Source organism: Gavia stellata, chromosome 27, assembly GCF_030936135.1.
Source record: "Gavia stellata isolate bGavSte3 chromosome 27, bGavSte3.hap2, whole genome shotgun sequence".
NCBI classification, from domain to species: domain Eukaryota; kingdom Metazoa; phylum Chordata; class Aves; order Gaviiformes; family Gaviidae; genus Gavia; species Gavia stellata.
In genome coordinates this window covers 9,103,109-9,126,679 of record NC_082620.1, presented here as the reverse complement: position 1 = coordinate 9,126,679, position 23,571 = coordinate 9,103,109, and the positions used below count along the sequence as shown (strand labels likewise).

General features: G+C 55.4%; 1 protein-coding gene across 1 annotated transcript; it reads left to right on the top strand.

Moving 5' to 3' along the window:
- Nucleotides 1-22,453, top strand: NPHP4 (nephrocystin 4). Its single transcript, XM_059829877.1, has 28 exons — nt 1-144; nt 729-860; nt 3,276-3,448; nt 3,758-3,822; nt 4,101-4,256; nt 5,152-5,288; nt 5,827-5,993; nt 6,080-6,206; nt 8,284-8,466; nt 9,246-9,375; nt 11,626-11,672; nt 12,474-12,607; nt 12,712-12,903; nt 13,511-13,698; nt 14,327-14,487; nt 14,912-15,092; nt 16,245-16,373; nt 16,601-16,680; nt 16,874-17,100; nt 17,194-17,383; nt 17,538-17,621; nt 17,719-17,875; nt 18,197-18,282; nt 19,231-19,316; nt 19,744-19,915; nt 20,509-20,688; nt 21,499-21,642; nt 21,862-22,453. Exons 1-28 carry the CDS (start codon nt 10-12, stop codon nt 22,000-22,002), a joined length of 3,984 nt encoding a protein of 1,327 aa, XP_059685860.1. The 5' UTR covers nt 1-9; the 3' UTR covers nt 22,003-22,453.
- The last annotated feature ends 1,118 nt before the right edge of the window (nt 22,454-23,571 follow it).

Below are 23,571 nucleotides of genomic sequence, written 5' to 3'. Positions count from 1 at the left end.
GGGAGCAAGATGAGCGAGTGGGAGAAGGTGTTTCTGCAGAACCTCGCCCTTCCTCCCCACTGCCAGCGGAGACGGAATCGCCTGCCAGGCTCCACGGCGTTCCGCTGTGTCTTGAAGTACCTGGAAGGGGCTGCCCTCACCCAGGTAGGGGGGAATTGGCTCTGCGGAGGAGAGCCCGGCAGTGCCTTCTCGCTGAGCGTTTGGTTTCTGCCTGCTGCTGTTCTGCAGTGCTGCTGGGGTTCGCTGTGTTTGCGGGCCATAGCCCGCAAAGGTGCAGGTTTTCAAAACAAGGTTATTTGTTTGGGGGAACTAACTGTAAATCTCCCAGGAACACAAATCAGAGCCATGTCTCAGTCCCACGCTTTTTTTACCTGCAAATCTGAGTTAGTGTTTACTTTTAATTTAATTTTTGTTAGTTTTTAATTTAAGTAAGCATTTTAAAATCAAAATCTCTGCATAGCACTTTAAAAGTCTGCTACCCCTTTTATTATATGCTTAATACTCAGTTTTCCCGCTTTGCTTGTTCAACTTCTGGCTTTCAGACAGGTTCTCCAGCACTGCGCGAAGTTGTATGTGGCCGTGTGCCTGCTTTGGGCATCAATTACAAAACGGGAATTATTTGTCCTCTCTTACTGAAGTCTGTTTTCTGCAGCTTTGGGGGCCACTGAGCTGGCGTATCCCTGAGCGGGCCCGAACGCTGGCACCTCCTGTCCTGTCGTGCCTTGCAGGGAGCCGAGTACCAGCTGCGCCTCTCCCTTTTCGATGCCACTTACCACCACTTCTTTGGGAGGACATGGAGGAGCAGCTGGCGAGCTGCCTGTGCTGCCCCGCCGCGCCTGGCCAGGGCGGCTTTCAACGAGGTAGGGTGCTGGGGGCTGTGGGTGGGCAGGGGAGCAGCTGTGCCGGCTGGGTCTGGGAAAATGCTGGCAGCCCCCTGGGAAGGGGCGGTGAGAAGCCGGGGGGGTGGGGGCAGAGATCCCGCCGGGAGGTGGCTGGAGCTGCCAGGAGCCAGGTCTGAGGAGGGAGGTTTTAATGCGTGAAGGGAAAAACTATCTTTGCTCGAATTTAGCCAGGAGCTGCTCTCCTTTGGTGCTGGTTTTCTCTGTCAGTCTGGTGGAGGTGGAGCTCAGAGAGCTCTGGAAGCCTGCGTTCAGCATGCTGTAGCTGTGAGCCTTTTAAAGCAGCAAGTCTGAAGCATGCACAGGCTCTGGTCTGTGGTCTGTCTGCTGCTGAGCCTTGTCTGTGGCGGTTCGTTCTCCTGCATGCAGGCAGACAGCAGCAGCAAATCCTTTTCCCTTCCAGTGCTTCCCGATCCTTTGCCCAGGGTGCATCCCAGACACTGCCCAATTATTAAGCTTCTATGCACAGTTTATCGGAATGGGGAAGATTGGGGTTTTGGGTTACCTCCAGGGCTGGGTGACAGCATGGGAGCAGCGGTGTGCCGCTGTGTGCCGCCTGCTGCGTTCAGAGCCGGCGGCAGAGAGCAGTGTTTCTCCACAAGTGGGAAGGAAGGGAAGGAGCAGCTGCCTGCCCTCCGGCTCAGCACTTTTTTTCTTGCCTTACCTGGGAACTAAACTCAGCCAAAGCCATGCTTCCATCTGCTGCTGACACCGGCAAACCGGGGTGCCCCCTTACCGGGGAGGCCCCGCTGCCCCATAGCGTGGATGACAGCCGAGATGTCATGTTTTCTAATTTAACTTTTGTTTCCACCTCCTCCAGTGCCCTGTGCTGCAGATGAAGTGTAGCACTGATTAGAGCCATGCTCCTTCATTCATTTAAATTGGTAGTAGTACCTGAGGGGCATTGATGCATGCATTTCTTCCATGAGTGTTTTAATCACCAGCCAATCCCTGCTATTTTGAAGAGGGATGGAGAAAAAACTATGGCAGAGAGTGCTGTGGTGAGGAAAGCGTGGCGCTGCTCCCCACCTTGCCAGATGCCGGCTGGAGCTGCCTTTCCAAGCACCATCCCTGTGTCTGCAGGCTTCCTGGGTGTTTGGTGTACAGTTGGGAGCAGTTGGCAGTAGCTTCAGGGTGTTAGGGGACTGCATCTTGCAGCCTCTCTGCAGTCGCTGAATTGCATTGCCTGTCCCCTGCAGCCTGCCCTGCACGCTCACAGTGCAGCCGCAGCGTGCGGGGACTTGCAAAGGCAACAGGGCAGAGGAGGGGCGGTCTGAGGTGTGATGCGACCAGCCGCCATCGCAGCTGAGCACTGGGATCTTTAACTTCGTGGTATTCAGCAGTTTAGTGTTGCAAAGGGTTCAGGTACGACGCAATCAATTTGTGGAAGGTGAGGAAGGAGGAAAGGCACTGCTCCTTGCTGCTAGAGAGCTGCCTTACGGGACCTGGCAGCGTGTGGAAGCATTGCATCCTCTGCCTGCACAGGCCATGTGCTGAGCTGCTGCCTGCACGTGCTGCCTGCACGCTCGCCAGCCTCACCGGAGGAGGAGGGTGCATGGGCTGGGACGGCGTCTGCATGTGTGGCAGGTTAGGGTGACCCCGCCAGCAGGATTTGCCCTGCGTTGTCCTCACAGGGTTTAGGGGAGAGGAACAAGCTGTCGCAAAGTGTTGTTAGCGTTCACAGAGGGAACAGCAAGCCCGGTTTTACAAGGGATCTCCTTTAAGGGCTCTGTGTCTTTGCAAGGTGAGGCATTGGTCTGCAGCCAGCAGTCATTATTTCAACATTTTGCAATAAAAGATAATAGAATAACGATTTATTTCCCTGGGTTGATGCAGTAATGTCTCTCTCCGTTATACCTTCCTGACAGCCTGTGATTACAGTAAAGGTTTTACCTGGGACACCGTGGTAATGAGTTTTTAATAGAAAGATTAACCTAGCTTTAAATCCTATCCCAGGGAGGTGACCTGTGTCCCGTCCCCTCCTGCCTGCAGGTCTGGGCCACCCCCATCTCCCCTCCCTGCAGCAGGAAGGTTTCCAGCTCCTTTGGCTTTCCCACTGCAGGGCTTGCTGTAACGCTGTAGGTCAAGGGCACGTTGAAGCCCTGCTCTTGCAGGGTCTGCAGCCTGCAAGTTACTCTGGAAAATGTGTGTTAGCAACAAAAAAAAGAAAACCCCAAAATGGTAATGATGCTTGATATTTAAAGAGGTTGAGATTTCTGAGCAGTGCTGGAGGTCATCTGCCGTGAGTCACTGTCTGGAAGTTTTAGTGGATGTTCTGGTAGTGCCGCGGGCTGTCCAAATGCAACAGGTATTGCTCTGCCTGCAGCTGCCACCGCCAGCTCTGAAATACCCTTTCTCTCTTCTTTCCCGTCCCAGACCGTTTACTTCCACACCTCCTTGAACCACCCTGGCATCACTGCCGTCGTGGAAGTGGTGGCGACAGCCGGGAAAGGGGACAGGGGCTCTCAGCATCTCTCCTGCGGCTTTGGACTCATCCCCCTCTTCGGCAGCAGGTCGGAGGTGACTGACCCGGCCACCGAGGACAGAGCGTAGGTCCCCCTGCTGCCACATGATGGGGCATGTTGGGATTTAGGGTGGCAGCGTGCACGGCTGGTGTGGGGGGAAAGGGTGGTCCTGGGGCTGCAGACTCAAAGCCAACATTTAGAAAATGTAATTCTTTGCTGTTGGGAAGCAGTGACGGGTTTGTAAGTGATGCCTGTCCTTTCTGTAAAGGATAGGGTTTTACCACAGGTACAGAGTAAGAAGGTGGTTTCTTACTGTTGAGCAGAGGCATTGTGGAAGATGATGTGCTTCAGGGTGGATTTACTGATCACTACATATGTGCTCTTTGCTTTCAGGCTGAAGCTGTACCATGGGACACCCCGTGCCTTACTGCACCCACGCTTCCAGGACCCCATGGAAAGTAAGAAGCAGCAAGACATTGTGTCTCCCTCCTTTCTTGGCAGCCTCTCTTATCCAAATAAGTATCGTGTGTGTCCAGTCGATGCGATACGTTGTCCGTCCCCTGCTAGTGCTGGGTGGACTGTGCCTTACTGCCAGCTGGGAAAAGCCTGGCTGGGCAAACCCAGGTTTTTGCTTTGCTCCCAACACGTGTGTTCTTGGATGATGACTTCTTCAACAGTGGCGCTACACAGCTGTCTCCCCTGGTTTTGGTCATTTTGGGATGTTTCCTCTTCTCAGAGAATAAATACCTGACGGTGATGGAGAAGAGCCACCTGCAGTACTCCCTGAAGCCCCACAAGCCCCTGGAGACGATATTTCACCTCCTTCCCGAAAACCTTCTGATATCTGGGCTGCAGACTGTTCCTGGCTTGCTGCCGGTGCACGGAGATGCGAGTAAGGGCTCCTTCCCTTTCCCTGCTGCCTGCACCGCTCCTGCTGAAGGCAGCAGGTCCCCGGGGAGGCTGCGGGCAAGGCAGGCAGGGCGCTGGCGTGGGGTTTCTGGGCACTCCAATGGGTTCTCTGCAGTGCTGCCCCTTGGCCAGAGCATCTCCCGCTGCATGGGCTGGCGGGGCTGCAGCCCTGGCATTCATAGCTCATCCTGAAAGATGTCAAAATGGCTTCGGTCTGTTCTTCCGTTAATTGCTTCACTCCTGGGAAGCTGCTAGGGAGAAACGATAGTTGGTTTAATTAACAGTCGTTCAGCAGAGTCTTAGGAGAAGCCCTTGCAGCTTGTTTAAAGTCGTCCCCCTCGGCAGGGCTCAGGGTTGCTGGGGTTTGGCAGGTTTGTGGGGACGAGCTCTCGCACGCTCAGCCCTCGTTAATCTTTCCCTGTGGGTAGCCTTGCCGTTCAAGCTGCTGTGACTAAAATTACATAATCTGAAGATTCAGAGGGTAAAAAGTATCCCCAATTCTGCAGCTGAATTATTCTTTCAATTACTGCCTGGAAAACCCTATTGCTAACCATTTATGGGTTGTTACTGTTAATGTTAGAGCTGAGCAAGGTCTCCAAAGCAGCTGAATTCCCGGTGCTGCTGAGACCACTGTGCAAAAGCAGGAGAGGGGAGACCCAGCATCTTGCACCGCAAGGCATCTCAGCACAACAGTGGCAGTGGCTTTATTAAATAAACAGATTGCATTCATTGACACCAAAGGTGGTGAGTATATCTGGGCCTCTCCTGGGTGTAAAGGTGCTGCTTTTGGCTCAGGTCCAGCTGTGGGTGCCCCTGTGGTCCCAGTGACTTCCCCCCCGGCCGCAGCATGACCTGTGGCCACCACCTTGTCTTTTCAGGTGACTGCTTGCAGAAACCCCGGTTGATGAAGCCGGTCACCTGCTATCTGGAAAGGCTGTCTGTCCAGCTGTACCCTTCTCTGGAGGAATTTGAGGAAGAACTGCTGGACTTACTGAACAGCGATCGCTTACTTCAGGTACTGCCAATGCAGTTATGGCAGGGGAAAGGATAGTGCCCGAGCAGTAATGCTGGTGCTTCATTTCTGGACAGAGCAGAAAAGTTCAGATAAATGGCACTTGTGTATTTGTTTCACTTGGAGTCTCCAATTTTTTTTTTGCTGTGCAAGCCTTTTGCTTTACTGCTGGATTAGAGCACAGGTGCTCAGTGCTGGGTTTGTTTTGAGCATCCAGACACTAATAAGCAGAATTTGGGTTTGCTCTGCTATGGAAAATGCAAAGATAAGATGCAGTGCTCATCGTAGTATGTCTCTTTAGGAACAGCAGCGCTCGGTGCACAGTAAGGACTGCCAGGCAGGTCTTTATTTGCCAGATTTGCATGGATGCTGCCGTAAGAATGAAACACTTTTATATCCATCAGCCGCTGGGGCGTGGGTTCTGTTTCGATGGATTTTTGTTGGACTGCCTGAATTTTCCTGGCCACGGGCAGCACAGGGAGAGATGCTGAGCCGCCCCGTGCCACCTCGCTGCCTGAGCTGGAAAACTTTCCTGTTGCAGGCTAATGCTGCACCAGACGGTGATGGGGTGGTGGTTCGGGAGCGGCGGCTGCACATCGGCGTCCACAATGGCCTGCGCTTCGTCCAGGTGCCACAGGTGGCTGTGCTGGTGCCGGAGGCAGAGACGGTTCAGGGCAGCTGCCCGGGGGTGCTGGGCTCTGGAGCCAGGTAAGGGGGAGACCCTCCAGCGCTGCCGGTGCTGCTTCCCTCCCGCCTTGGGCCCTGCCCAGAGCTGCTTCTCCATCCTGGCGCAGGGGTGCAGGTCAAGCTCTGGTCCTGAGGAGCCGCATCCACCTGAGCGAGATGGTCCCTCACCCGGCATTTGGGGTCTGCTTCCTGCTGGAGTACGTCTTCTGTGCCTCAGGGAGAGCCGGTGGGAAGGTAGGGCTGGGTGTGCATGCACCTCGTCTGTGTCCCTTAGTAAAGAGCAGAGATCTGTCGCTGGGGGAGCGAGCCCTGCCGAGTAACTCATCCTCTGCCCCTGTTTTGCCGTCCCGCACCCCCCAGACGCAGCGGCTCCTCGTCACGCTGCCGTGCTGCCTAATGAACGGCCCTTCAAAGTGTTCAGGTCTTTGCACAGTGCTGCATGAAATATCCTGCAAATGGGCTTATTGAATCATTTTAATTACATGTGGTGACATTTCTCCACCGTGTATATGTATATGGAGAAATGTAGCCTGCAGCAGTCCCATATTGTTCTGCCAAGCTAATTTGGAAAATTTCAGCTTTTTTAATTTAAAAAAGGCTTTTCTTTAGAATTTAGCATTTATGCTGAAAAGAAGTTAACCCCTCCCACTCTTTTTTTTTTGTCCTGAATGCTGAGGCTTTTCTGCAAGATTCAGCCTGATGTTCTGGACCTTAAAGCCAGGAGAAGCCTCTGTATTGACTGCAGAGACCACACTTGCTAACATCTACTTACCGATCATGTACATGTATTTCAGTTTAACCTTTCCGCATGTTAAACCCAGCTTAGTGAGCAGTTCAGTTGTCCCCTCCAAAGACTCTTTGCTATTGCAGCCATTAGCCTGTAGTGTGGCTGAATTAATGGCCATGGGTTTGTTTGGAGGCCCTAATCATCCCGCTAAGATGCTTGTTGATAATGCAGCAAGTGTCTCTCTTGTTAGAGCTGTCCAGAGCAAAACTGGGGGAAAAATGGGTATTTATAAAGTGGGACATGTGTGCCAGGACAGAGGTATTTGTGTTGAGCGGGGGAGGAGAAGCTGAGCCTTGCTGTTGGAAATTAGGTGTTGGGTTCAACGCCTTTAAAAAGCTGAAACACAAGGACCTGCAGAGATTTGGGGCTCCAGATGCAGCTCTATTTGTTTGGCTGTGCTGGGTGCTGGGAGTGCTGGCTGGGGCGGTGGTGGAGCCGGTTCCCGGCGGCGCAGTCCTTGGGCAGAGCAGTTAATCCCAAAGCCGCTTGCCACACTGATCGCCTTGTCCTCCGTGCCATAATTAGCAGGCTGCGAGGGTGATTGTGGGCGCTGGTAGAGACCTCTCGGTTTGCTTCTGCGCCTCTCCTTCGGTTTAAGGGGAGGCTGTGGATGTGCCTGGGTAAGTGGAAGCCTTTATGTTGCCTTTCCCATCTGCCAGGGCTGGGGGGTCAAATATATATCCCTTGATGCAGCTGCTTGACTGAGGGGGTTGCAGCCCTTTGGTTGGGCGCTGGTGTCTTTGTCTCAGCCTACACGTGCTAAATACATACAAGGGATGAAAACCCTGTTATTTTTGAAAAGCCTTATATTGTGCTTTTATATTATATCAGCATTATATTATGCTGATCCATAATGTAGAGGTGTAGTCCCTTGTGTCATTTGCTGAAGGGATAAGGTGCAATTACCTGGAGCACGGGTGCCTGATGTACTGCAACTGCAGCTTGCAGGAAGGGGAATAATGTTGGCCACAGGCTGGGGAAATGGGGTATGTGCAAGAAAAACCAAAGAGTACCTGTGTGGGAAGGTTGGTATGGGGTTTACAGGGAGAAAGTGGGATTCATACCTGTGTGCAGCTGTGGCTGTGAGTTTGTGGTCAGCCTTGCCGGTTCTGCCTGCGGCACTGCTGGCAGAGGGAAGAGAAGCAAACCTCAAAACCATGTAGGCCAGCTCAGTGCTCTTTCATGAGAGGTCTTGTTATCCCAGGTGCTCGCCCTGGGACCAATGTGTCCCTCTCCATCAGAGAAGTGTTCCTGGTGCTCCTCAGAGCCTGCAAAGGGATGGGAGCAGAAAGGTGTGGTCGGTGGGGGAGAAAAATGGGTGCAAAAAGAGAAATGAGGTGCTGGGAAGTGGAATGTCTCCAGAACGGGTTGAAGGGAAGTGGTTTCTGCAATGCCAGAGCAGGGTGTGGGAAGGCACAGGTGGGAGATCAGAGCCCATGTCTGTCCAGCAGCACCCGCTCCCTGGTCCTGGTGGCGAGGCGGGGGTGCCCCGTGCTCACCATGCTCCCCCCTGCTTCCATCCAGGCCCTGCCCGGCAGCGCCCGTGGCGAGGCGGCTGACATGTGCTCGGTGCGCTGGGCCATCTGGAGCCCCGTTCTGGGTGCCGGCGAGGAGAAGGTGGTCCTGCCCCTGCGCGGCGGTGCCCACCGTGGCCCCTGCCAAGCCTTGGTCTACCAGACCCCGCCGAGCAGCAGGAGCTCCCGCCAGGTAAGGGCTTGCTTCTGCACTGCAAATACACTGGAACGTGGCTGGTGCTTGGACAGCTTTACTGTTAGAGAGGCACTTTGCCGAAACCTTTGTAAGGGCCCAGGCGATGGAGAAGCTCTCTGCTAATCTGCGACTGAATGGAGAGGCATGGGAAGAGGAGGGTGACAGCCCTGCACCCCCTGCCAGCACGCATCGATGCTGATAGATCATGCACTTCGTTTCCAGTGCTGCTTGACTTTAGTTGCTGCAGATGTGCAGACTGAGCTGTCACATAGTTGGTCAACACAGTTACTTATTGCGATACTTCTTGGAGGCCACTGTGACATGAGCTGGTTTATTGAGTGATGCACGTGCAAAAGATAAAGACCTGGCTCCCAAGTGTTTATCAGCAAAAGGAGGTTAGGGCTGGGGTGAAGGAGTCACTGGGTGGTGGCCAAAATACAGCTGTGGTGCTAAGCTGTGCAGGTTGGTCTCTGCCATGGGGAGAGAGGGAGGGATGGATGGACAGGTGGACGGTCAGATGGATGGATGGGTGTCTGCAGAACTTGCTCTGTAAAGCCTTATACCGGGTGGCGATGGGTGGAGTTGGCAGGTTTGTGTGCTTGTCTCTGCAAGGGCAGAGGTATTTGATCAGTTTATTAAAGTAGAACCCCTGGCTAGCTCTGCCTCCAGCTTGCACCACTGTTATTCTGGCTGCAGGGCAAGGGAATCGTCTCTCAGAGGGACGAGGGAGTCTGCGTGTAGCATGCTGTCTAAAAGTATTTCATTTCCAATTTCAGGGGAAGCACGTGGAGTCTGGGACTGTCCAATTCCATGTTTCCACTGATTCGGAAGAACATATTGTAACTGCTGCAGAGATCCTACGTAAAGACAGGGACGAGTCGGAGAAGCCTCCTACGCCATTGCTGAGTGAGTGTTTTCCAGATCGCTGACATTTAAAATACGGAGTGTGGCACTGGTGTCTGCTCACGAGAAAAAACACGACTTTGCTGACTTTCCGTGAGCTACTTTATGAATTACCAGAGCAAACCAAGTTTCTATTGAGTTGAATTCAGCTCTCACTTTTTAACTTGCAAAATTCCTCTGAGATAGTAGCACTGAGCCCTGTGCAAAATCCCTAGGGATTTCCAGCACGGCACCAACCCGCTCCCGTTTTGGGTTGCTCTGACAGCATTTGTGGGTTCCTGTGCTCAACACCCAGAACAGCTGGAAGGGCGCAGCAGCTGCACCAGCAGTGCATCGCTCGCATTGCTCCCTGCCGGTGCCGCTGCTTGTCTGTCTAGACTCTGAATCCTTACAGACACTCAGGACAGGAGGGATGTCAATTATAGGCTGAGGAAAAAAAATAACAATCTCGTTGCACTGCTGCTCAGGGAGCGTGACAGCAGCACGCATTCGATCGGCACACACGGGCTGAGCCAGCACCTAGCCGGGGAAAACCAGGCTGCGTATGCGTGTGTGCGCGTATGCATCTATCTATCACGCAGGGGTGCCAGGCGGTCGGGGTTTCTGTGCCCATCTGCTGTGTGCTGGAGGCAGAAAGAAAACTGCTGTTGGCTTGGGTTGGGTGCGGAGCTGAGTCAATGTCCCGGCCTCCTGGAAATCCTCTCCGGCTTGTTTCTGTCTGCTCCCCCCTTTCACAATCGGTGGGAAACAAACTCCCCTTTCCCCTCCAGTGTTGCCTCTGCTGCGGTTCCCATGCAGGTCTGGGTACGATGCTCCAGATGATACCTAACAGTGTTTAACCCATCGCCCGCGGGTCGGGGCGATGCCCGGTGCCGGCTCCGGCGCTGCTGCGCCTTCCACGAGATGGCAGTGGCACCATGGCTTTGCCACAGCAAGTCCCGCCTTTCTGGCGGCGAGGAGCCGGGTTTGCCGGTGTAAGGGGCTGTAGAGCAGAGATCTTCATGCGTGAAACGAGGGGTCTGGGGGTGTGCTGGGTTAGGCTCTCTGCAACGTGGCTGCGTTGCTGCTGGTACCTTCCTGGCACTGCTTGAAAGTTTTCCTGGACGCTTCTCGGCTGGCGGCGGCCAGGGCGTTGGGGGGGTTGCAGTGTGATGAAGGGAGAAGCGAGTGTGTGCCAATGGTGAGCTTCAGCCCAGCGCTGGGCTGGCGTGCTCTGGCTTGTGGGGGGCATGCTGGAGTGCAGGTGGGGTGCCTGGTGAGGGTGGGATGCCCTGGCAGGGCAATTTTGGGGGGTGAGCTGCATGGTGTTTCCCTGTCTCTGGGGTGATGGTGGCACCTGGGAGAGCTTGGGAAGCATGGTGGTGGTCCCAGAGTCGTGCCACAAGGTGAGCGGCCATGTGCAAGAGCCAGCCCATGCCCTGAGCTGCTGAAAAAAAGAGCATATTAACTTTTTGTTGTGCTCTGTTGGAAAATGAGCTGCTGTCTGGTCCTTTTGGCCAGAGGAGGCTGAGTGCATCTTCTGTCAGCTCAGCTGCCGGTGGTGCTGATGGTCTGTCGTCTCTTTACCAACGGCCAAAGCCATCCTAACTGGGAGAAAACAGTATTTTAGATGTAAGGGAGACAGGGTGCTTTCCTTTGTACAGCAGTCAGCATGAAATAGCTGGAATATACATGGCAGTGAAAGCAAAATAAGGTCTCAGCATCACGTGGATGCAGAGATAGAACATCTGTGCCCCTGGTCTGCTCCGAAGGACCCGCGGCACAGCGAGCTCAGCTGTGCTGGCGCGCGAGCCGAGCAGCCAAATATAAACACGATAAAGCTCGTACCGTTTCGGGGCACGAATGCACGAACAGATGAAGGGAGTGACAAGAAATAACGGAGGAGCGATGAAAACCTTAAGTATCCTAAAACTTTCACGTCTCATTAAGCATCCCACTTAGGCAGCGCCTCACGGCCGTAGGGGAACCACAGCACTGTCTGGGGATGGAGGAGCTGCCTTTTGCAGCAGAGTTAGCCTAATTCCTGGCAAAATAACAGATGGATCTGGAGAAGTGTTATGTTTCCCCCTCCCCAGGCAACAGTCTTATTGGAAACATAAGTCAAATAAGTGTTTGAGAGATGGTAAGGCACCTCGATAAGCTGGTCCCACCCCCAAAAAGTAAAAGGGCAGGTGGGAGGTTGGAGGGGACTTGCTGACAGAGGGCACAGCCACAACGGCTCTGCTAGAGCATCTCTCCTGTCCCTCTCCGCAGGTCCGCCAGCCCTGCTGCAAACAGCAGCCTCCCCGCGGGGACCAGGGGTAAGTGCCACACGTGCCAGCAGACGTGGGTGGCGGGCAGTGGTGTTCCCGGGGGAAGTCCCGTGCGCTGAGGACATGCTCCTGGTCCTGTCCATTTTTCCTGGCTGCTGTGGCCAAGAGGCACCGAGTGTCCTGCTCAAGTCCACCTCCTCTGGGGCGGCAAAAGGGATCCTCCCTATAACGTGCTGGGCAGAATTCCCTGAGCTCTTTTCACACCCCAAATGTATTTGTAAGGGCAGTTCTGGTTTTTGACAGCCCAGATTTGCTGAGTACTGTTGTCCCTGGTATGTGCTGACAGTGATGCACGGTTTCTTTGTGTGGAGCTACCGGGATTTAAGGAGAGCTATGAATACTGAAATCCCTCTTTATGCTTTTTTATATCTCGATGCAGGGATCAATGCACACAAATATTTTTAATGAAATGAAATGCTTCATAAGACCGCATTAAGTGGCTTGATCTTCGTGCTGCATGTTCTCATCCCTCCCCTTGCCAGGGAAAATGCAGCTGCCAAATAGGAAGCAGAGGTGCAAACCCATGGGCAGCCGAGCTGTGCCGCTTCTTGCTGGAGCGGCGATGCTGGAGCACGTGGCATCTGAGCTGCCTTAGCCAGGAGGGGCTGCTGGCCCACCTCACCGTGGGGCTTCCCGCAGGGCAGGCTGCCTCAGGGGGCTGCTCCCCTGGCGCGGGGCTGCGGGCACTCACGCTCGCTGCTCTCCCGCCAGCTGTCGGTGTCCCAGCTGTCAGCCCCACCGCGGGGCAGGGGCTATCGCCCGGTGCTGCACGGCCATGGCTCTTGGCAGGAGGCGGGGATCACTCACCTGGAGGCTGACCTCGGCTCCCTGGACCCAGAGCCCTGTGCTGGCGACCAGCTGCGGGCGCTGCCCTTCGCCCCGCTGCAGGTGCCCATCGCTGCCATGGGGCTGCAGGCAGGCAGGTGATGCTCAGCTGCCCTTCCCCGGGCTCCTGCGCCCCCATTGCGTGGCCCGTCAGGGTGCCCCATGGCTGCTTTCATGTGGCTCACCCCCATTTCTCCGTCAGTTCCCGCACACCGCTCTCCCGTGCCTCCCTGGCGCGCCTGCATGCTGCTGGCTTCCCAGAGATCCTAGACCACAACCAGGAGCCGGTGGAAATCTCGGAGCTGGCGGACCCAGCGAGTTTCAGCCCACAGCTGGAGGAAGCTGACCCTCTGCAAGGCAATGAAATAATCCTCCAGTTCCTGGCTTTTGGCAGGTGGGATGGCAGCTCTTTGTGGCGCCTTCTGCAGGCAGATTCCAGGGGCCTCCTGGGGGAGAGTCCTTTCGTTCCCGGAAAGATGTCCTTGCAAAGGTGCTGCTTCCTCCAACACCTGCCACAGAGGGAAAGCCACAGAGGGTTTTACAATGATGCTCTTGTCCTTTCAGGGCACTCTTTAAATCATATTCCAATTTTTTTTGTTGTAGCCATTAGCCACAATGTGATGTAAAAGCTAGTTAATGCAGGGTTTCTCCATAAATGTATATGGAGTTGAGAAAGTTGGCACCTGTGGGGGTGGCTTTGGCTGGATAAGGCCCCACTTGTGTTTTTTCTGTGGATGGCAGTGTGCTGTGCGAAGGTAAAACGCTGCCTTTGCTGGGCTCCTCCGTCGTAGCATATGGTGGGAGACAGCTGGAATTATGAAGCTTTCTGGAAAGCCAAGGCAAACCATACGCCTGCTGTCTTCAGAGAAGTCCAAATACTTGTGATGCTGTCGATCTTCTCTTGTTCTTCTGCCTGTCAGTGCGTGCCAAATGCATGTGGATTTTGTGATGGGGAGGCAGTGCCATGCCATGAGCTAACCCAAACTCCTCTCTCGCTCAAGGGATGCACAGGACGGCGCGGAGGGGACGTGGCCAAGAACCATCTTCCTCACCTTCCAGTTCTACCGTTTCCCGCCGGTCACCACGCCGCGGCTGCAGCTGGTCAGCACAGATGGGGGGCCGGTGGCCGGGCCAGCTGTGCCAGCGCAGTTCCTTGTCCGGGTGAACGAGGATGGGACCCTCGGCACCGGTAAGCTCCGGTTTTAGCATCCTTGCGTGGCCACTCCTGTTCTGTCGGTCAGATTTGGGCTTGCCTCCGGGCTGAGGAACGGGCCAGTGTCTGCTTTAATAGCAAACCTCTGCTAGTTTGCATGGAACATCATGAAAAATGATCATGATGTCCAACATCTGAAGTAAAACACTGGTAAGTGTTGGTGGTGTGATTTGCATGTCAAAGCTGCTGCCTCCTGCTGCAGCTAAGCACCTTACGAACAGAAAGGCAACGTGTGAGAGCGTAGCACCTGGAGTTGAGCGGCTCTGATCCTCCTAGCTGGATGCTTTTTTGTTTCTTTCTGTGTCTTATTAAATTCTGGTCCCAAGAGACACCAAGCACTTTTGGCTGATAAAGCTCCTTCTCTGCGTGGAGCTGTTAATGGAAATGGGGGGGGGCGGTGTTGTACAGACCGAGTGTTTCTGTGGGAGGGTGCCAATCCTGGGGGACCTTGGACCTTACTAATTGACCGACGGGTTCATTAAGTGGAGGAGGGTGCTTGTGCAAGCAGGCAGGCTTCTCCAGGGCAGAAGAGTGTCCCTGTTGCAGCTGACGTGCCAGTGCCGGCAGAAGCTCCATTTCCACGCTGATGCTGTGTGTCTCTCAGGACCGCCGGGCTTGCAGCTGAAGTACATGGTGGATCCTGCTTTCCTGCGACCCGGGGAGCAGCGCTGGTTTGTGCGGTACCTGGCTGAGCACAGCCTCCAGATAGACATCTGGGATGGAGACTCCCTGCTCCTTGTTGGGTCTGCTGCCGTTAAACTGGAGGTATTGGTTAAACTGGAGGTATCGGTTAAGTTGGATGTCTTTCCCCTTAGGCCTTCAGGACTACTAATGATGGAGACCCCCTGCTTAGCGTGCAGAGTGTTAAGAGCCTGACTTTTCCTTTGGTTCCATGTTGAGATGCTGTTGCATTACCCTCGCGTCTTTAGTAATTGAGTTGCTGTCAGTGTCTCTGTGTAACCAAGACCAATGTCAGCCTGACAAGCCCCTAATCATGGGATTTGTCATCTTCTCAAAAGTGATGGCAAAACATTGACTTTCTTCCACTTCCCTGGAACTCCTGCAGTATTCTAGGGCTAAACCCCCAGACCTAGGACATCCAGAGACATCCTTACCCAGACCTCTTAACCCCCCAAACCTGACTTCCCCCGTAACTCGTTACCCCTTGCCCGTCCTTGCTTGTCTCCAGCCCCTGCTGCGCCAGGGTCGGGCGGCCGTCAAGACCCACCATGAGCTGGAGGTGGCCACGACCGAGTATGAGCCGGACATGACGGTGATGGGCCGGGAGGCGCTGCGGCACGGCGCCCTGCGGCCCCTCGGTGTCCGCGTGGTGGTGAGGGGCCGCCTCCACCTCTGCCTGGCAAATGTTGGTAAGAGCCTGCTGCTCGCGCAGCCAAAAGGCTGGGGTGCCGGCACCAGTGCCCTGCAGTATGTGCCCCTCACCAGGTACCTCCGGTGCCGGCTGGAGCCCCTGTCCTGGTGCCAGCTGCTCGGCTCCGGGTGCCACCGGGCTGTGGGTAGAGGTGTGTGTGGCTCCTGGTTGTGCTTTGGTCCCTGTTCAGCTGCAAATGCTGGCGCAAGGCAGTGGGGAGGCTGGTGGTGCGGGGACAGCGCTATGCGGTTCGGTGCTAGCAAACAGAATGGGGCTCCAGGAGACATGCATAGGGCTGTACCTGACTGGAAAACCATGCTTGTAAGAACGTTAGTCTTCCCAGAACCTGCTGGCTGCTTTTATTTTATATATTTAATTCCCCGTCCTATAAATGTGCAGTGACTCCAGGTTTTAAAATCTTATCTTCAGAAGAAAGATTAGCTCCATTATAAGATATCTTAAATCGGCGTTTCCATACTTTGCCTGCAAAAGGATGATAAGCTCCTGGGAAGGAGAATCTGAGATTCACAACCCACAGAGAGGTTTAACTCAGACCCCACAAAGAAGAGGGAGCAAGGAAGCAGAGGTGCTGCACCAGGACAACAGCCACCCTTGATTGTTTTTTGGCTGTCCTCCTTTTTTAAATTTCAAAATACTGTTGTTAAAAATAGTATTGAAAAGCTTGGTGCCCCTGCCCGAAGGATGGGGGTGGGATTTGTAGGCTGGGTGAATACCTGGTGGGTTTGGAGGCTTGTCCAGCTCCGCTTGGCATAACCTTTGTGGGAGTGCGGATGGCAGCAGGAATGGGGAGACACAGGGGCGTGTGGCTGTGCCGGCAGCAGCGTCACAGCCCAGGGATGGGGATTACAGAAATGAAAACTGGAGCTGGTGAGGGGCTTGGCAGTAACTCATTCGGGATGGGACTGTGCTTTTGATGCTGCTCCATCTCTGGATTGATGGCTGTATGGTGCTAACAGCAATAGGCTCTGGAGGGAGCGCCATAGGGCTCGCAGAGCATCATTAGCAACCAGATGCTCCTGCTTTTTTAAATTGTCTGTAAAGAGCTGTGGTGAGGGTAAAAATTTGCAGTAGATTTTGTAACAGTGAAAACAGGATGGTTTCCGCTCACCCCTGTCTCTGCTCGTGGCAGGCCACCTGTGCGAGGAGACCCCGGGGCAGCCACCGTCCCCGCTGCTGTCCCGCTCCCGCACCGTGCCCACACCGGATGGCGCTGGCAGCATCCCAGCTGGCAGCTGGTTCTCCCTGAATGCCGCAAGCGGTGAGTCCTGCCGGGCTGGGGCTTGGCCCTTCTCCCCACGCGGGTTTGGGTTGGCAGGGTCTCTGCCAGTCTCTGCCACTGTGGTGCCGGCACTTTGACCCCAGCCGTGGGGTGGTTGCCCCCTCTGGCGCTCCCTTTCCCAGCCCCGCAGCATCGCAGGGTGCCCTCAGGAAGTGCCACGCTAATTGGGGGTCCCTTGTCGGTGCCATGGTGCTCTCTCCCTGCAGGTGGGCGGGTGTCGCGGGCGCGGAGGCTGGCTGAGGTGCATGGCGAGCTGGTGGCCGTGCTGCGCAGCCGCCGTCCGGAGGCAAGGCTGGCCCCCCCAACTGCACCCAGCGAGGCCGCGGCTGCCCGCCGGCGCAAGCTGCGGCGCATGGCACTGGTGCGGCAGCAGGAGGACGCTGGCGGCGGGAGGACGCCCCAGCTCTCGGTGAGGAGAGGGGCACTGGGCTGGGGATGCCGTGGTGGCTCTGGGCTTACGGTTCCCTTCCTCCCGGCAGGGCTGGCAGGAGCAGCGCGCCCGGCACGTGCGGGATCTGCAGATCATTGATGCCTACCGGGAGCACATCAAGGGTGAGAGCATCTCCCAGATGCTCAGCCAGGCCATCACCACCACCCACACCGTGCACGCTGTGCTGGGGACAGCAGAGTTCTTCGAGTTCGCCCTGAAGAACCCCTACGGTGTCCAGCACACCGTGACCATCGAGGTTGACCACCCCGAGCTCAGGTTGGGGCTGAAGCGGGATTTCCCCCATGTGTGTGGGGAGATGCCAGTGTGGCACCGCCTCCCAACCAGCCCCTCTGCTTCTTGTTCCCCCAGTGTCATACTGGACCCAAGGGAGTGGCGCCACTTCAAGGAACTGACCAAGAGCGTTACACCGGTGGAGGAGGAGATGTTCCACCTCCGTGACGACCTCAGGCCTCAGGTCTACCTGCGCCCCAATGAGACCGTCCGCATCCCCTTCAAATACCAGACCTTCTCTGCGGACCCTGCAGTCGTTGCGGTGCAGGTAGGCATGGGCCCCTGTTTTGAGCTGTTCCCAGTAGGAAGCGTTTCCCTCGGCTGTGTTTTGCCTATGCAGGGCAGGGTGGTACTGCTGCAGGGAGCACTGTGCAGCCATGGCGGTGCTGCATCCCAAGGCAACACGCTCTCACACCCCGCAGGGGCCGGCAGGGCTGGGCACCAGTGCTGACGTGGCCACCCGCTCCCTGGGGAAGAGCGGGGCTGGGCGGACAAAGCACATCCAGGTGAGGGAGCCGGGTGAAAATGCTGCTTGAGGGGCTGTGTGGGAGAAGCATCACTCTTGCAAAACTCTGTCCCTCTCCCGCCGACCCCCCGGGACAGGTCTCTTTCCAGGTGAGTGGGGGGAAGCCCATCGCGCTCCTGCGGGTGAAGGTGGAGCCGCAGCCTCACGTGGTGGACCAGACCTTCCGCTTCTACCACCCGGAGCTCACCTTCCTGAAGAAGACCATTCGGCTGCCCCCCTGGCACACCCTCCCTGGTGAGTGTGCGGCGTGCCAAGGGCTCGGGCTCTTCCTCGTTAGCATCCGTAGCTCATGGGGGGCCTTCCTGGAGGTGTGGATGGCATCCAGAGAGCTCCTCTCTGCTTCCTTGCCCTTTCATAGCCTTGGGCTCCCCGCTCTCTCTTCATCCACTTGCCTGTGTTAATTTTATATTTAATTCCCTTCACCAGTATGCCCGTGTAGTTTGCTGGTAGCCTGGCATAACGGATTCTGGCCTGTGGCTGCGTGGGGTGCAGGGTAGCATGCACAAATTGAGAAAACACTGAATACAGTTTCACGCCGGTCTCTCTCCTCTGCAGGCGCGCCGGTGGGGATGCCGGGAGGGGAGCCTGAGATGTTTGTTCGCTGCAGTGACCCTGACATCATTTGCGAAACCAAAAATATGGTACCGGTTACGCTTTGGCATTGTTCTGTCCTTTGCGTCCTTCTGCTGTGGGTTGTTTTCGTTGGCAGAGAAATGCCTTGCACCCACAGAGCAACCCCATTTATCAGCCCGTGGTAGTGAAACACTGGCAGTGATGAAGCCAGCATTGCCCTTTATTCCCAATTAGAAGGAGCTGCATTGTTTTTTTTTGTGGTCGAAGCTGAATGCTGCACCTTATCGCATCGTGCAGCAGCCTGTATTCGCTTGTTCTTTTGAGCAAATACCAGATGATTAAAATGCTGGGGAAAAGCAGCCTTTTGTCAGGCGTGGGATAGAGCTTCCCCGCTGCTTGGGGTATCCGCAGCCGCTGGAGGCGTGTGGTGTGGGCACGGCATGTCCTCTGAGCGCACGGCAGAGCAGCTCTCAGCTCTGGGTGATGCTGGGGCGGTGGGGAGGGCCATGCCAGGCTGAGGTGCTCTTTGGGCCAAGCCTAGCCGTCGCTCTGCGTCCCTCCCCACGTGCAGCCCACGCTTTGCAATGCCTAGCAAAAGTTTCCTGGGCTTGCTTTGCAGCTGGGGCAGGTAGAAAGAAAAAAGAAGCTTGCACACATACGGGCAGATGGTGATGAAGGGTAGTTGCTAATTGGCGTTGCAGAAACATGTTAGTGTGATAATTGGATTACGGCTTGTTAGAAAACTTGGGGAAAATTTGCCAAAATTTGATTACAGATGCAGACCTGGAATGCGATAGTCATTTGTATCCTCTTTTGTAATTAAAAATAATGGAAGAGCTCAGCCAAGCTGTATAATAACTTAATAACATAGTTTAACTAGATACTGAAAGCATCTGCTTTCGTGAGTGGGTTGGTGGCGGGTTTTTCCGTTAATGGGAAGGAAACCCTGGAGTCCTCATTAGCTGGTTTGATCTCGAGGTTAACTGTTGGAACGATGCTCTGATTTCTGCGCGCAGGGGCCTGGGGAGCCGCAGGATGTCTTCTTAAAAGTAGCCGGAGGTCCAAGTCCGCAGATCAAAAAGTTCTTCGTTGCTATTTATACGTAAGTAGCAGGACCCCAAAAAGCGAGAAACATTAACCCCGAGCGTGGGCAGGGCAGGAGGGGAGCTCGCACTGCCCCTTCCTTGCTCGCAGCTTCCCAAGCCTGTCCGGCTTAGCTGAGAAAGCTGAGCAGGAGGCTTCCCACAATGTTTGCACCTTAGGGTTTTACATCATTCTCTTTTCCTCTAAATAATCTCTGGCCAGAGCATCCCCGGTGTGCAAGCTAACGCCTTCTGAGCCAGCCGGGCTATCTCTGTGTCAGACGATCCTGTTACATGAGTTTTAAGAATGGGGGAGACTGAAATTGAGGTCCTTAAAAGCTTTCCTGGTGCTCAGGCTCCCTCTTTGGGCTCACCGCTTGGCGTTCAGCCGCTCGCTCTGAGCCCGTGGTGCCGTCGGCGAGCCCCGTCTGTCTGTCTTTGCTGCAGGGACGCCTGGCTGGCGGTGCCTGTCCAGATCTGGCAGTTCTACCTGCACTCGCTGCAGCGCCTGGACGTCAGCTGCACGACCGGGCAGCTCACCCGCCTCTCCCTGCTGCTGCGGGGCACCCCGGCCCCGCGGAGGGTGCAGGCGTTCACCTCCCACCCCCAGGAGCTGGAGGTAACCCTACCACGGGTGGGCTTGTGGCTGGCAAGGTTCTTTGTGGCTGTGGCGAGCAGGGAGCTGGCCCAGACAGGCCCAGTGAAATCCCCTCTGGAAAGGGAAAGGCAGCCCATTCGGAATTATGAACACTTTACTGCTGTAAAGTGTTTGTGATAATTATCTTTTGATTAGAGCTGTCATGTGTAGGATCATTGGCACGAAACCCTGGAGGGCAAATTATCTGAGTTAGTGAGACCATCTGAAAACTAACAATTCTTTAGCATTTGTTTAGCCTTAATTGCGAACGTGAATAATAAAAGGCAAAAACTCCATCACTGTCCCATAAACAAAAGAAAGTCTCCCCAGGCGAAGCCTGTGAGGGGAGGGAGTCCCCGGGCTGGGGAGGAGCTGGCTGTCCCCGAGTGTCTCTTTTCCTTCCTGACACACATACGCCAGTCCCGGCGTATTCACCTAGATGGGATCAGATACTGGTGGCATAGGTGCAGAGGTTTTTAGTAGCAATGGGGTCTAGTTTATACTCCAAGCTGGACGTCATGGAGGTGTGGTAGGCTGCTGCGGATGGCTGCAGCTCCTGGTGCTGGTTTCTGCAGGTGGATCCGGATGGTGCCTTCCTTCTCCCCGCCAACGGCATCCAGGACCTGTACGTCGGCGTGAGGCCCCGGCGGGCTGGCAGCAGGTTCATCTACCTCAACCTGGTGGATGTGGAGTCCCACCAGCTGGTGTCCTCCTGGCTGCTCTGCCTGTCCTGCAGGCAGCCCCTCATCTCCAAGGTACGGTGGCTCTCGCGCCGGAAAAACGTGGTGACGGCGCTGGACCGGTGGTCGCGGTCTGGCCAATAACCTGGGGCTGTCTCCTGCTTTTTCCTCTCTTTACATCTATGGGGTTTTTGGCGCTTGCCACCCTGAGCATGCATTTGGCCCTCTGGTGCTCAAATAATCTCACTGAAGACCTTGGTAAAATGTCTTTCAGGCTGTTTTGAAGGCAGTCCCATGCTGAGGAGTGCCAACTCTGAAGTATCCCCGGTTGTGAAATTAAAGCTACAGCATGCTGCTTTCCATTAGCACTGTGCTGGTGGAGTCTGTGCCTCAAAGATAGAAAATTAGATTTCCCAGCTAACGTGTTCCTTTTAAAAATGTTTTCCTGAAACCCTTGGTACTGGGGGAAGTTCAGATCAATGTCCTGCCAAGTGCCAGCCCCCCTCCTGGTGCCACGGGGCGTTATCTGAGAGCCTGTGGATGTCCATTAATTAGCTGGAGAATGAGCTGGACAGTCCCAGCTGCTCCCCTGGCCCTTTGTCATTCGGGCTCGTAATTAATTCTGCGAATGCGTGGGTGCCAGTGGCAGCACGAGGAGGATGCTTTCACTTGAAGGTGGTTTCTTTATACCTGCTGGCAGAGATCAAATGTAAGGTCTAGAAGGGGAGAGGAGGGGACATAGGGCAATGTGCCCCCGAAATGCCTCCCGCGGTGCATCGGTGCAGGAGGCAATCCTCCGTAGTCAGTTTAGAGGAGTGCCCCTTGTTCCCTCTGCCCGCCCCGCGGTCTGTGCCGCCTCTGCCACGGCTTGTGCTTGACCCACAGGCGTTCGAGATCTCGCTTCCTGCGGGAGGTGGGAGAGGCTGCAACAAGCGCATCACCTACACCAACCCCTACCCCTCGCCCAGGCTCTACTTCTTGTGCACCAACCGGCCCGACCTCCTGCAGTTCAAGGAGGACTCCTTCGAGGTACGTCCTCCTGCCCCTGGACCCCCTTGCCAGACCCCTGCCCTCATCTGGCTGGACCATGCGATGCATGGAGCGGTGCTCGGTGGGTGCAGGGCGCAGCGCGATGCTTGGCGGATGCAGGGCATGCTGCTGCAGGAGGGCTGTGCTAGCCTGGGAAGGGTGGGCACATGGAGGGGTTCTCGCCAGGTCCTGCCACCTCTCCTCCTGCCTGTTCTGCAGGTCGCTGGCGGGGAGGTGTACACCATCGGCTTGCGGTTCGCCCCGAGCCAGGGCGTGGGTGAGGAGGAGATCCTGATTCACATCAACGACCACGAGGACAAAAACGAGGAAACCTTCTGTGTGAAGGTCCTCTACCAGTGAGGCTGCCCGCCCGCCGCGGCAAGGCGGCTGGTCTCTGTACTGGCCACCGCGGCTGCCCCGGCAGTGCAGCCTCGGGGATGCCTGTGTCTTTCCCATAGGGGCTTGTGAGCCCGGTCCCCTCGTAGTCACCTCACCGAGCTGGGGAGGTCTTGCTGTCTGCCAGGATCCCCGGGCATTGCCGTGAGCGCCGGTGGTGTCACGCGGCTCCAGCTGCACAAATTGGGCAGAGCAATTGTATTTGCTACTGTGCGTTGTGGCCGTAGGATGTCTTTATTTTTATTAAGCGTTACTATATTTTAGGCATGTTGGAATCTTTTTTTAACTTAAAGTTTGCAGATCTGATTCTGCAGACTATTTTTAAAGTATTTTATATTCTACAGTGAGTTTTGCACACACTGAAGCAGTTTTCTGGGATTTTCGATACTTTTTACTAATCAATTAAACTTGCTGTGCAGAACTGGCAGCGTGTGGCGGCGTTTTCTTCCGTGGGAGTGGAAACCCTTGGAGTCCGTGTCCTGCAGAGGCGAGTGCCGGGCTCACCCTGCCCACCACCATGGTGCCATCAATCCTGGGGAGCACCGGGCGTCCCCTGCCTCACCCCCAGTTCCCTGGAGCATGCTGGGGGTCAGTGCAGGGACTGTGGAGGGGAATGGCAGGAAAATAAGGTGTGGGCTGACACCTCCGGGGCTGAGGGATGATGGCTTTTTTGGGTACTAAAAGGCTCCTCCCTTTCCTCACCAGCTTGTAGCACATCTGTCGCTGTTCACTCACGCCGTGGTGCATTACGTTCACTCTGTGGAGGGGGAAAACCGCGGAGAGGTGACAAGAAAGGGAGCTGAGGCAGGCAAACGGGGTGTGTGTCTGTGTCTCCCATGGGGGTGGCTCGGGGGTCCCTGCCCCTCACTGTGCCCCTCTGCTGCTGCAGCTGGGTGATGGGCAGAGCCCCGGTGGGCAGCTCACCACCCCCAGGAGATTTGTGCCCCCAGGAATGTCACGTTGCTTCTCTTCAAGGGGTTGCCGGCTGCTGAATTAGTAGCCTCGATGGAGTTGTGTGCCGAGTTCCTCTGCCTCCCAAAGACTGATCGGAAATGACAGTTAATATTTTAAAAATTATTATACTGTCTGCAGCACAGAGAGGCCCTTACATTGGGTTATTAAAGTAGATTAGCTGAATAATTTTCATTACATTTTCATACAACGATATTTCTTGAGGCTTATGAATGAGCTGGTGCTGTACCCTCAGCTGCGGCAGAGGCAGCTCCGGGGCTGTGTTGAGTGCCATGTGGTCACAGCCACCAGAATGGGATGTGCTGGTGGGCAGGGAGGTGTGTTGTGTCCCGGCTCCTTTGGGAGGCACCTGGACACCCACAGCTGCTCCTCCTTTGTGGCAGCAGAGGGGCAGCCCCGTGGGCAGGGGGCTCGGTGGGGTGAGACCCCATCCTGCTGGAGAGCAAAGAGCCGCTGCAGAGCCTGGCAGAAAAGGGGTTGTGGTCGTGCACGATGCTGCTTGGCCTTAAAACCACAGCCCTTGGAACTGCTGCTGCTGCTCGAGCACAGGGCAAGTGCAGG

Excerpts from the sequence above, each read along its gene's own strand:
- NPHP4 (XM_059829877.1), top strand. The coding sequence starts at position 10 with ATGAGCGAGTGGGAGAAGGTGTTTCTGCAGAACCTCGCCCTTCCTCCC. Across the intron at positions 3,823-4,100 it reads CTTCCAGGACCCCATGGAAA|AGAATAAATACCTGACGGTG; the intron begins GTAAGAAGCAGC and ends TCCTCTTCTCAG. Across the intron at positions 11,673-12,473 it reads CCTCCCCGCGGGGACCAGGG|GAGGCGGGGATCACTCACCT; the intron begins GTAAGTGCCACA and ends GGCTCTTGGCAG.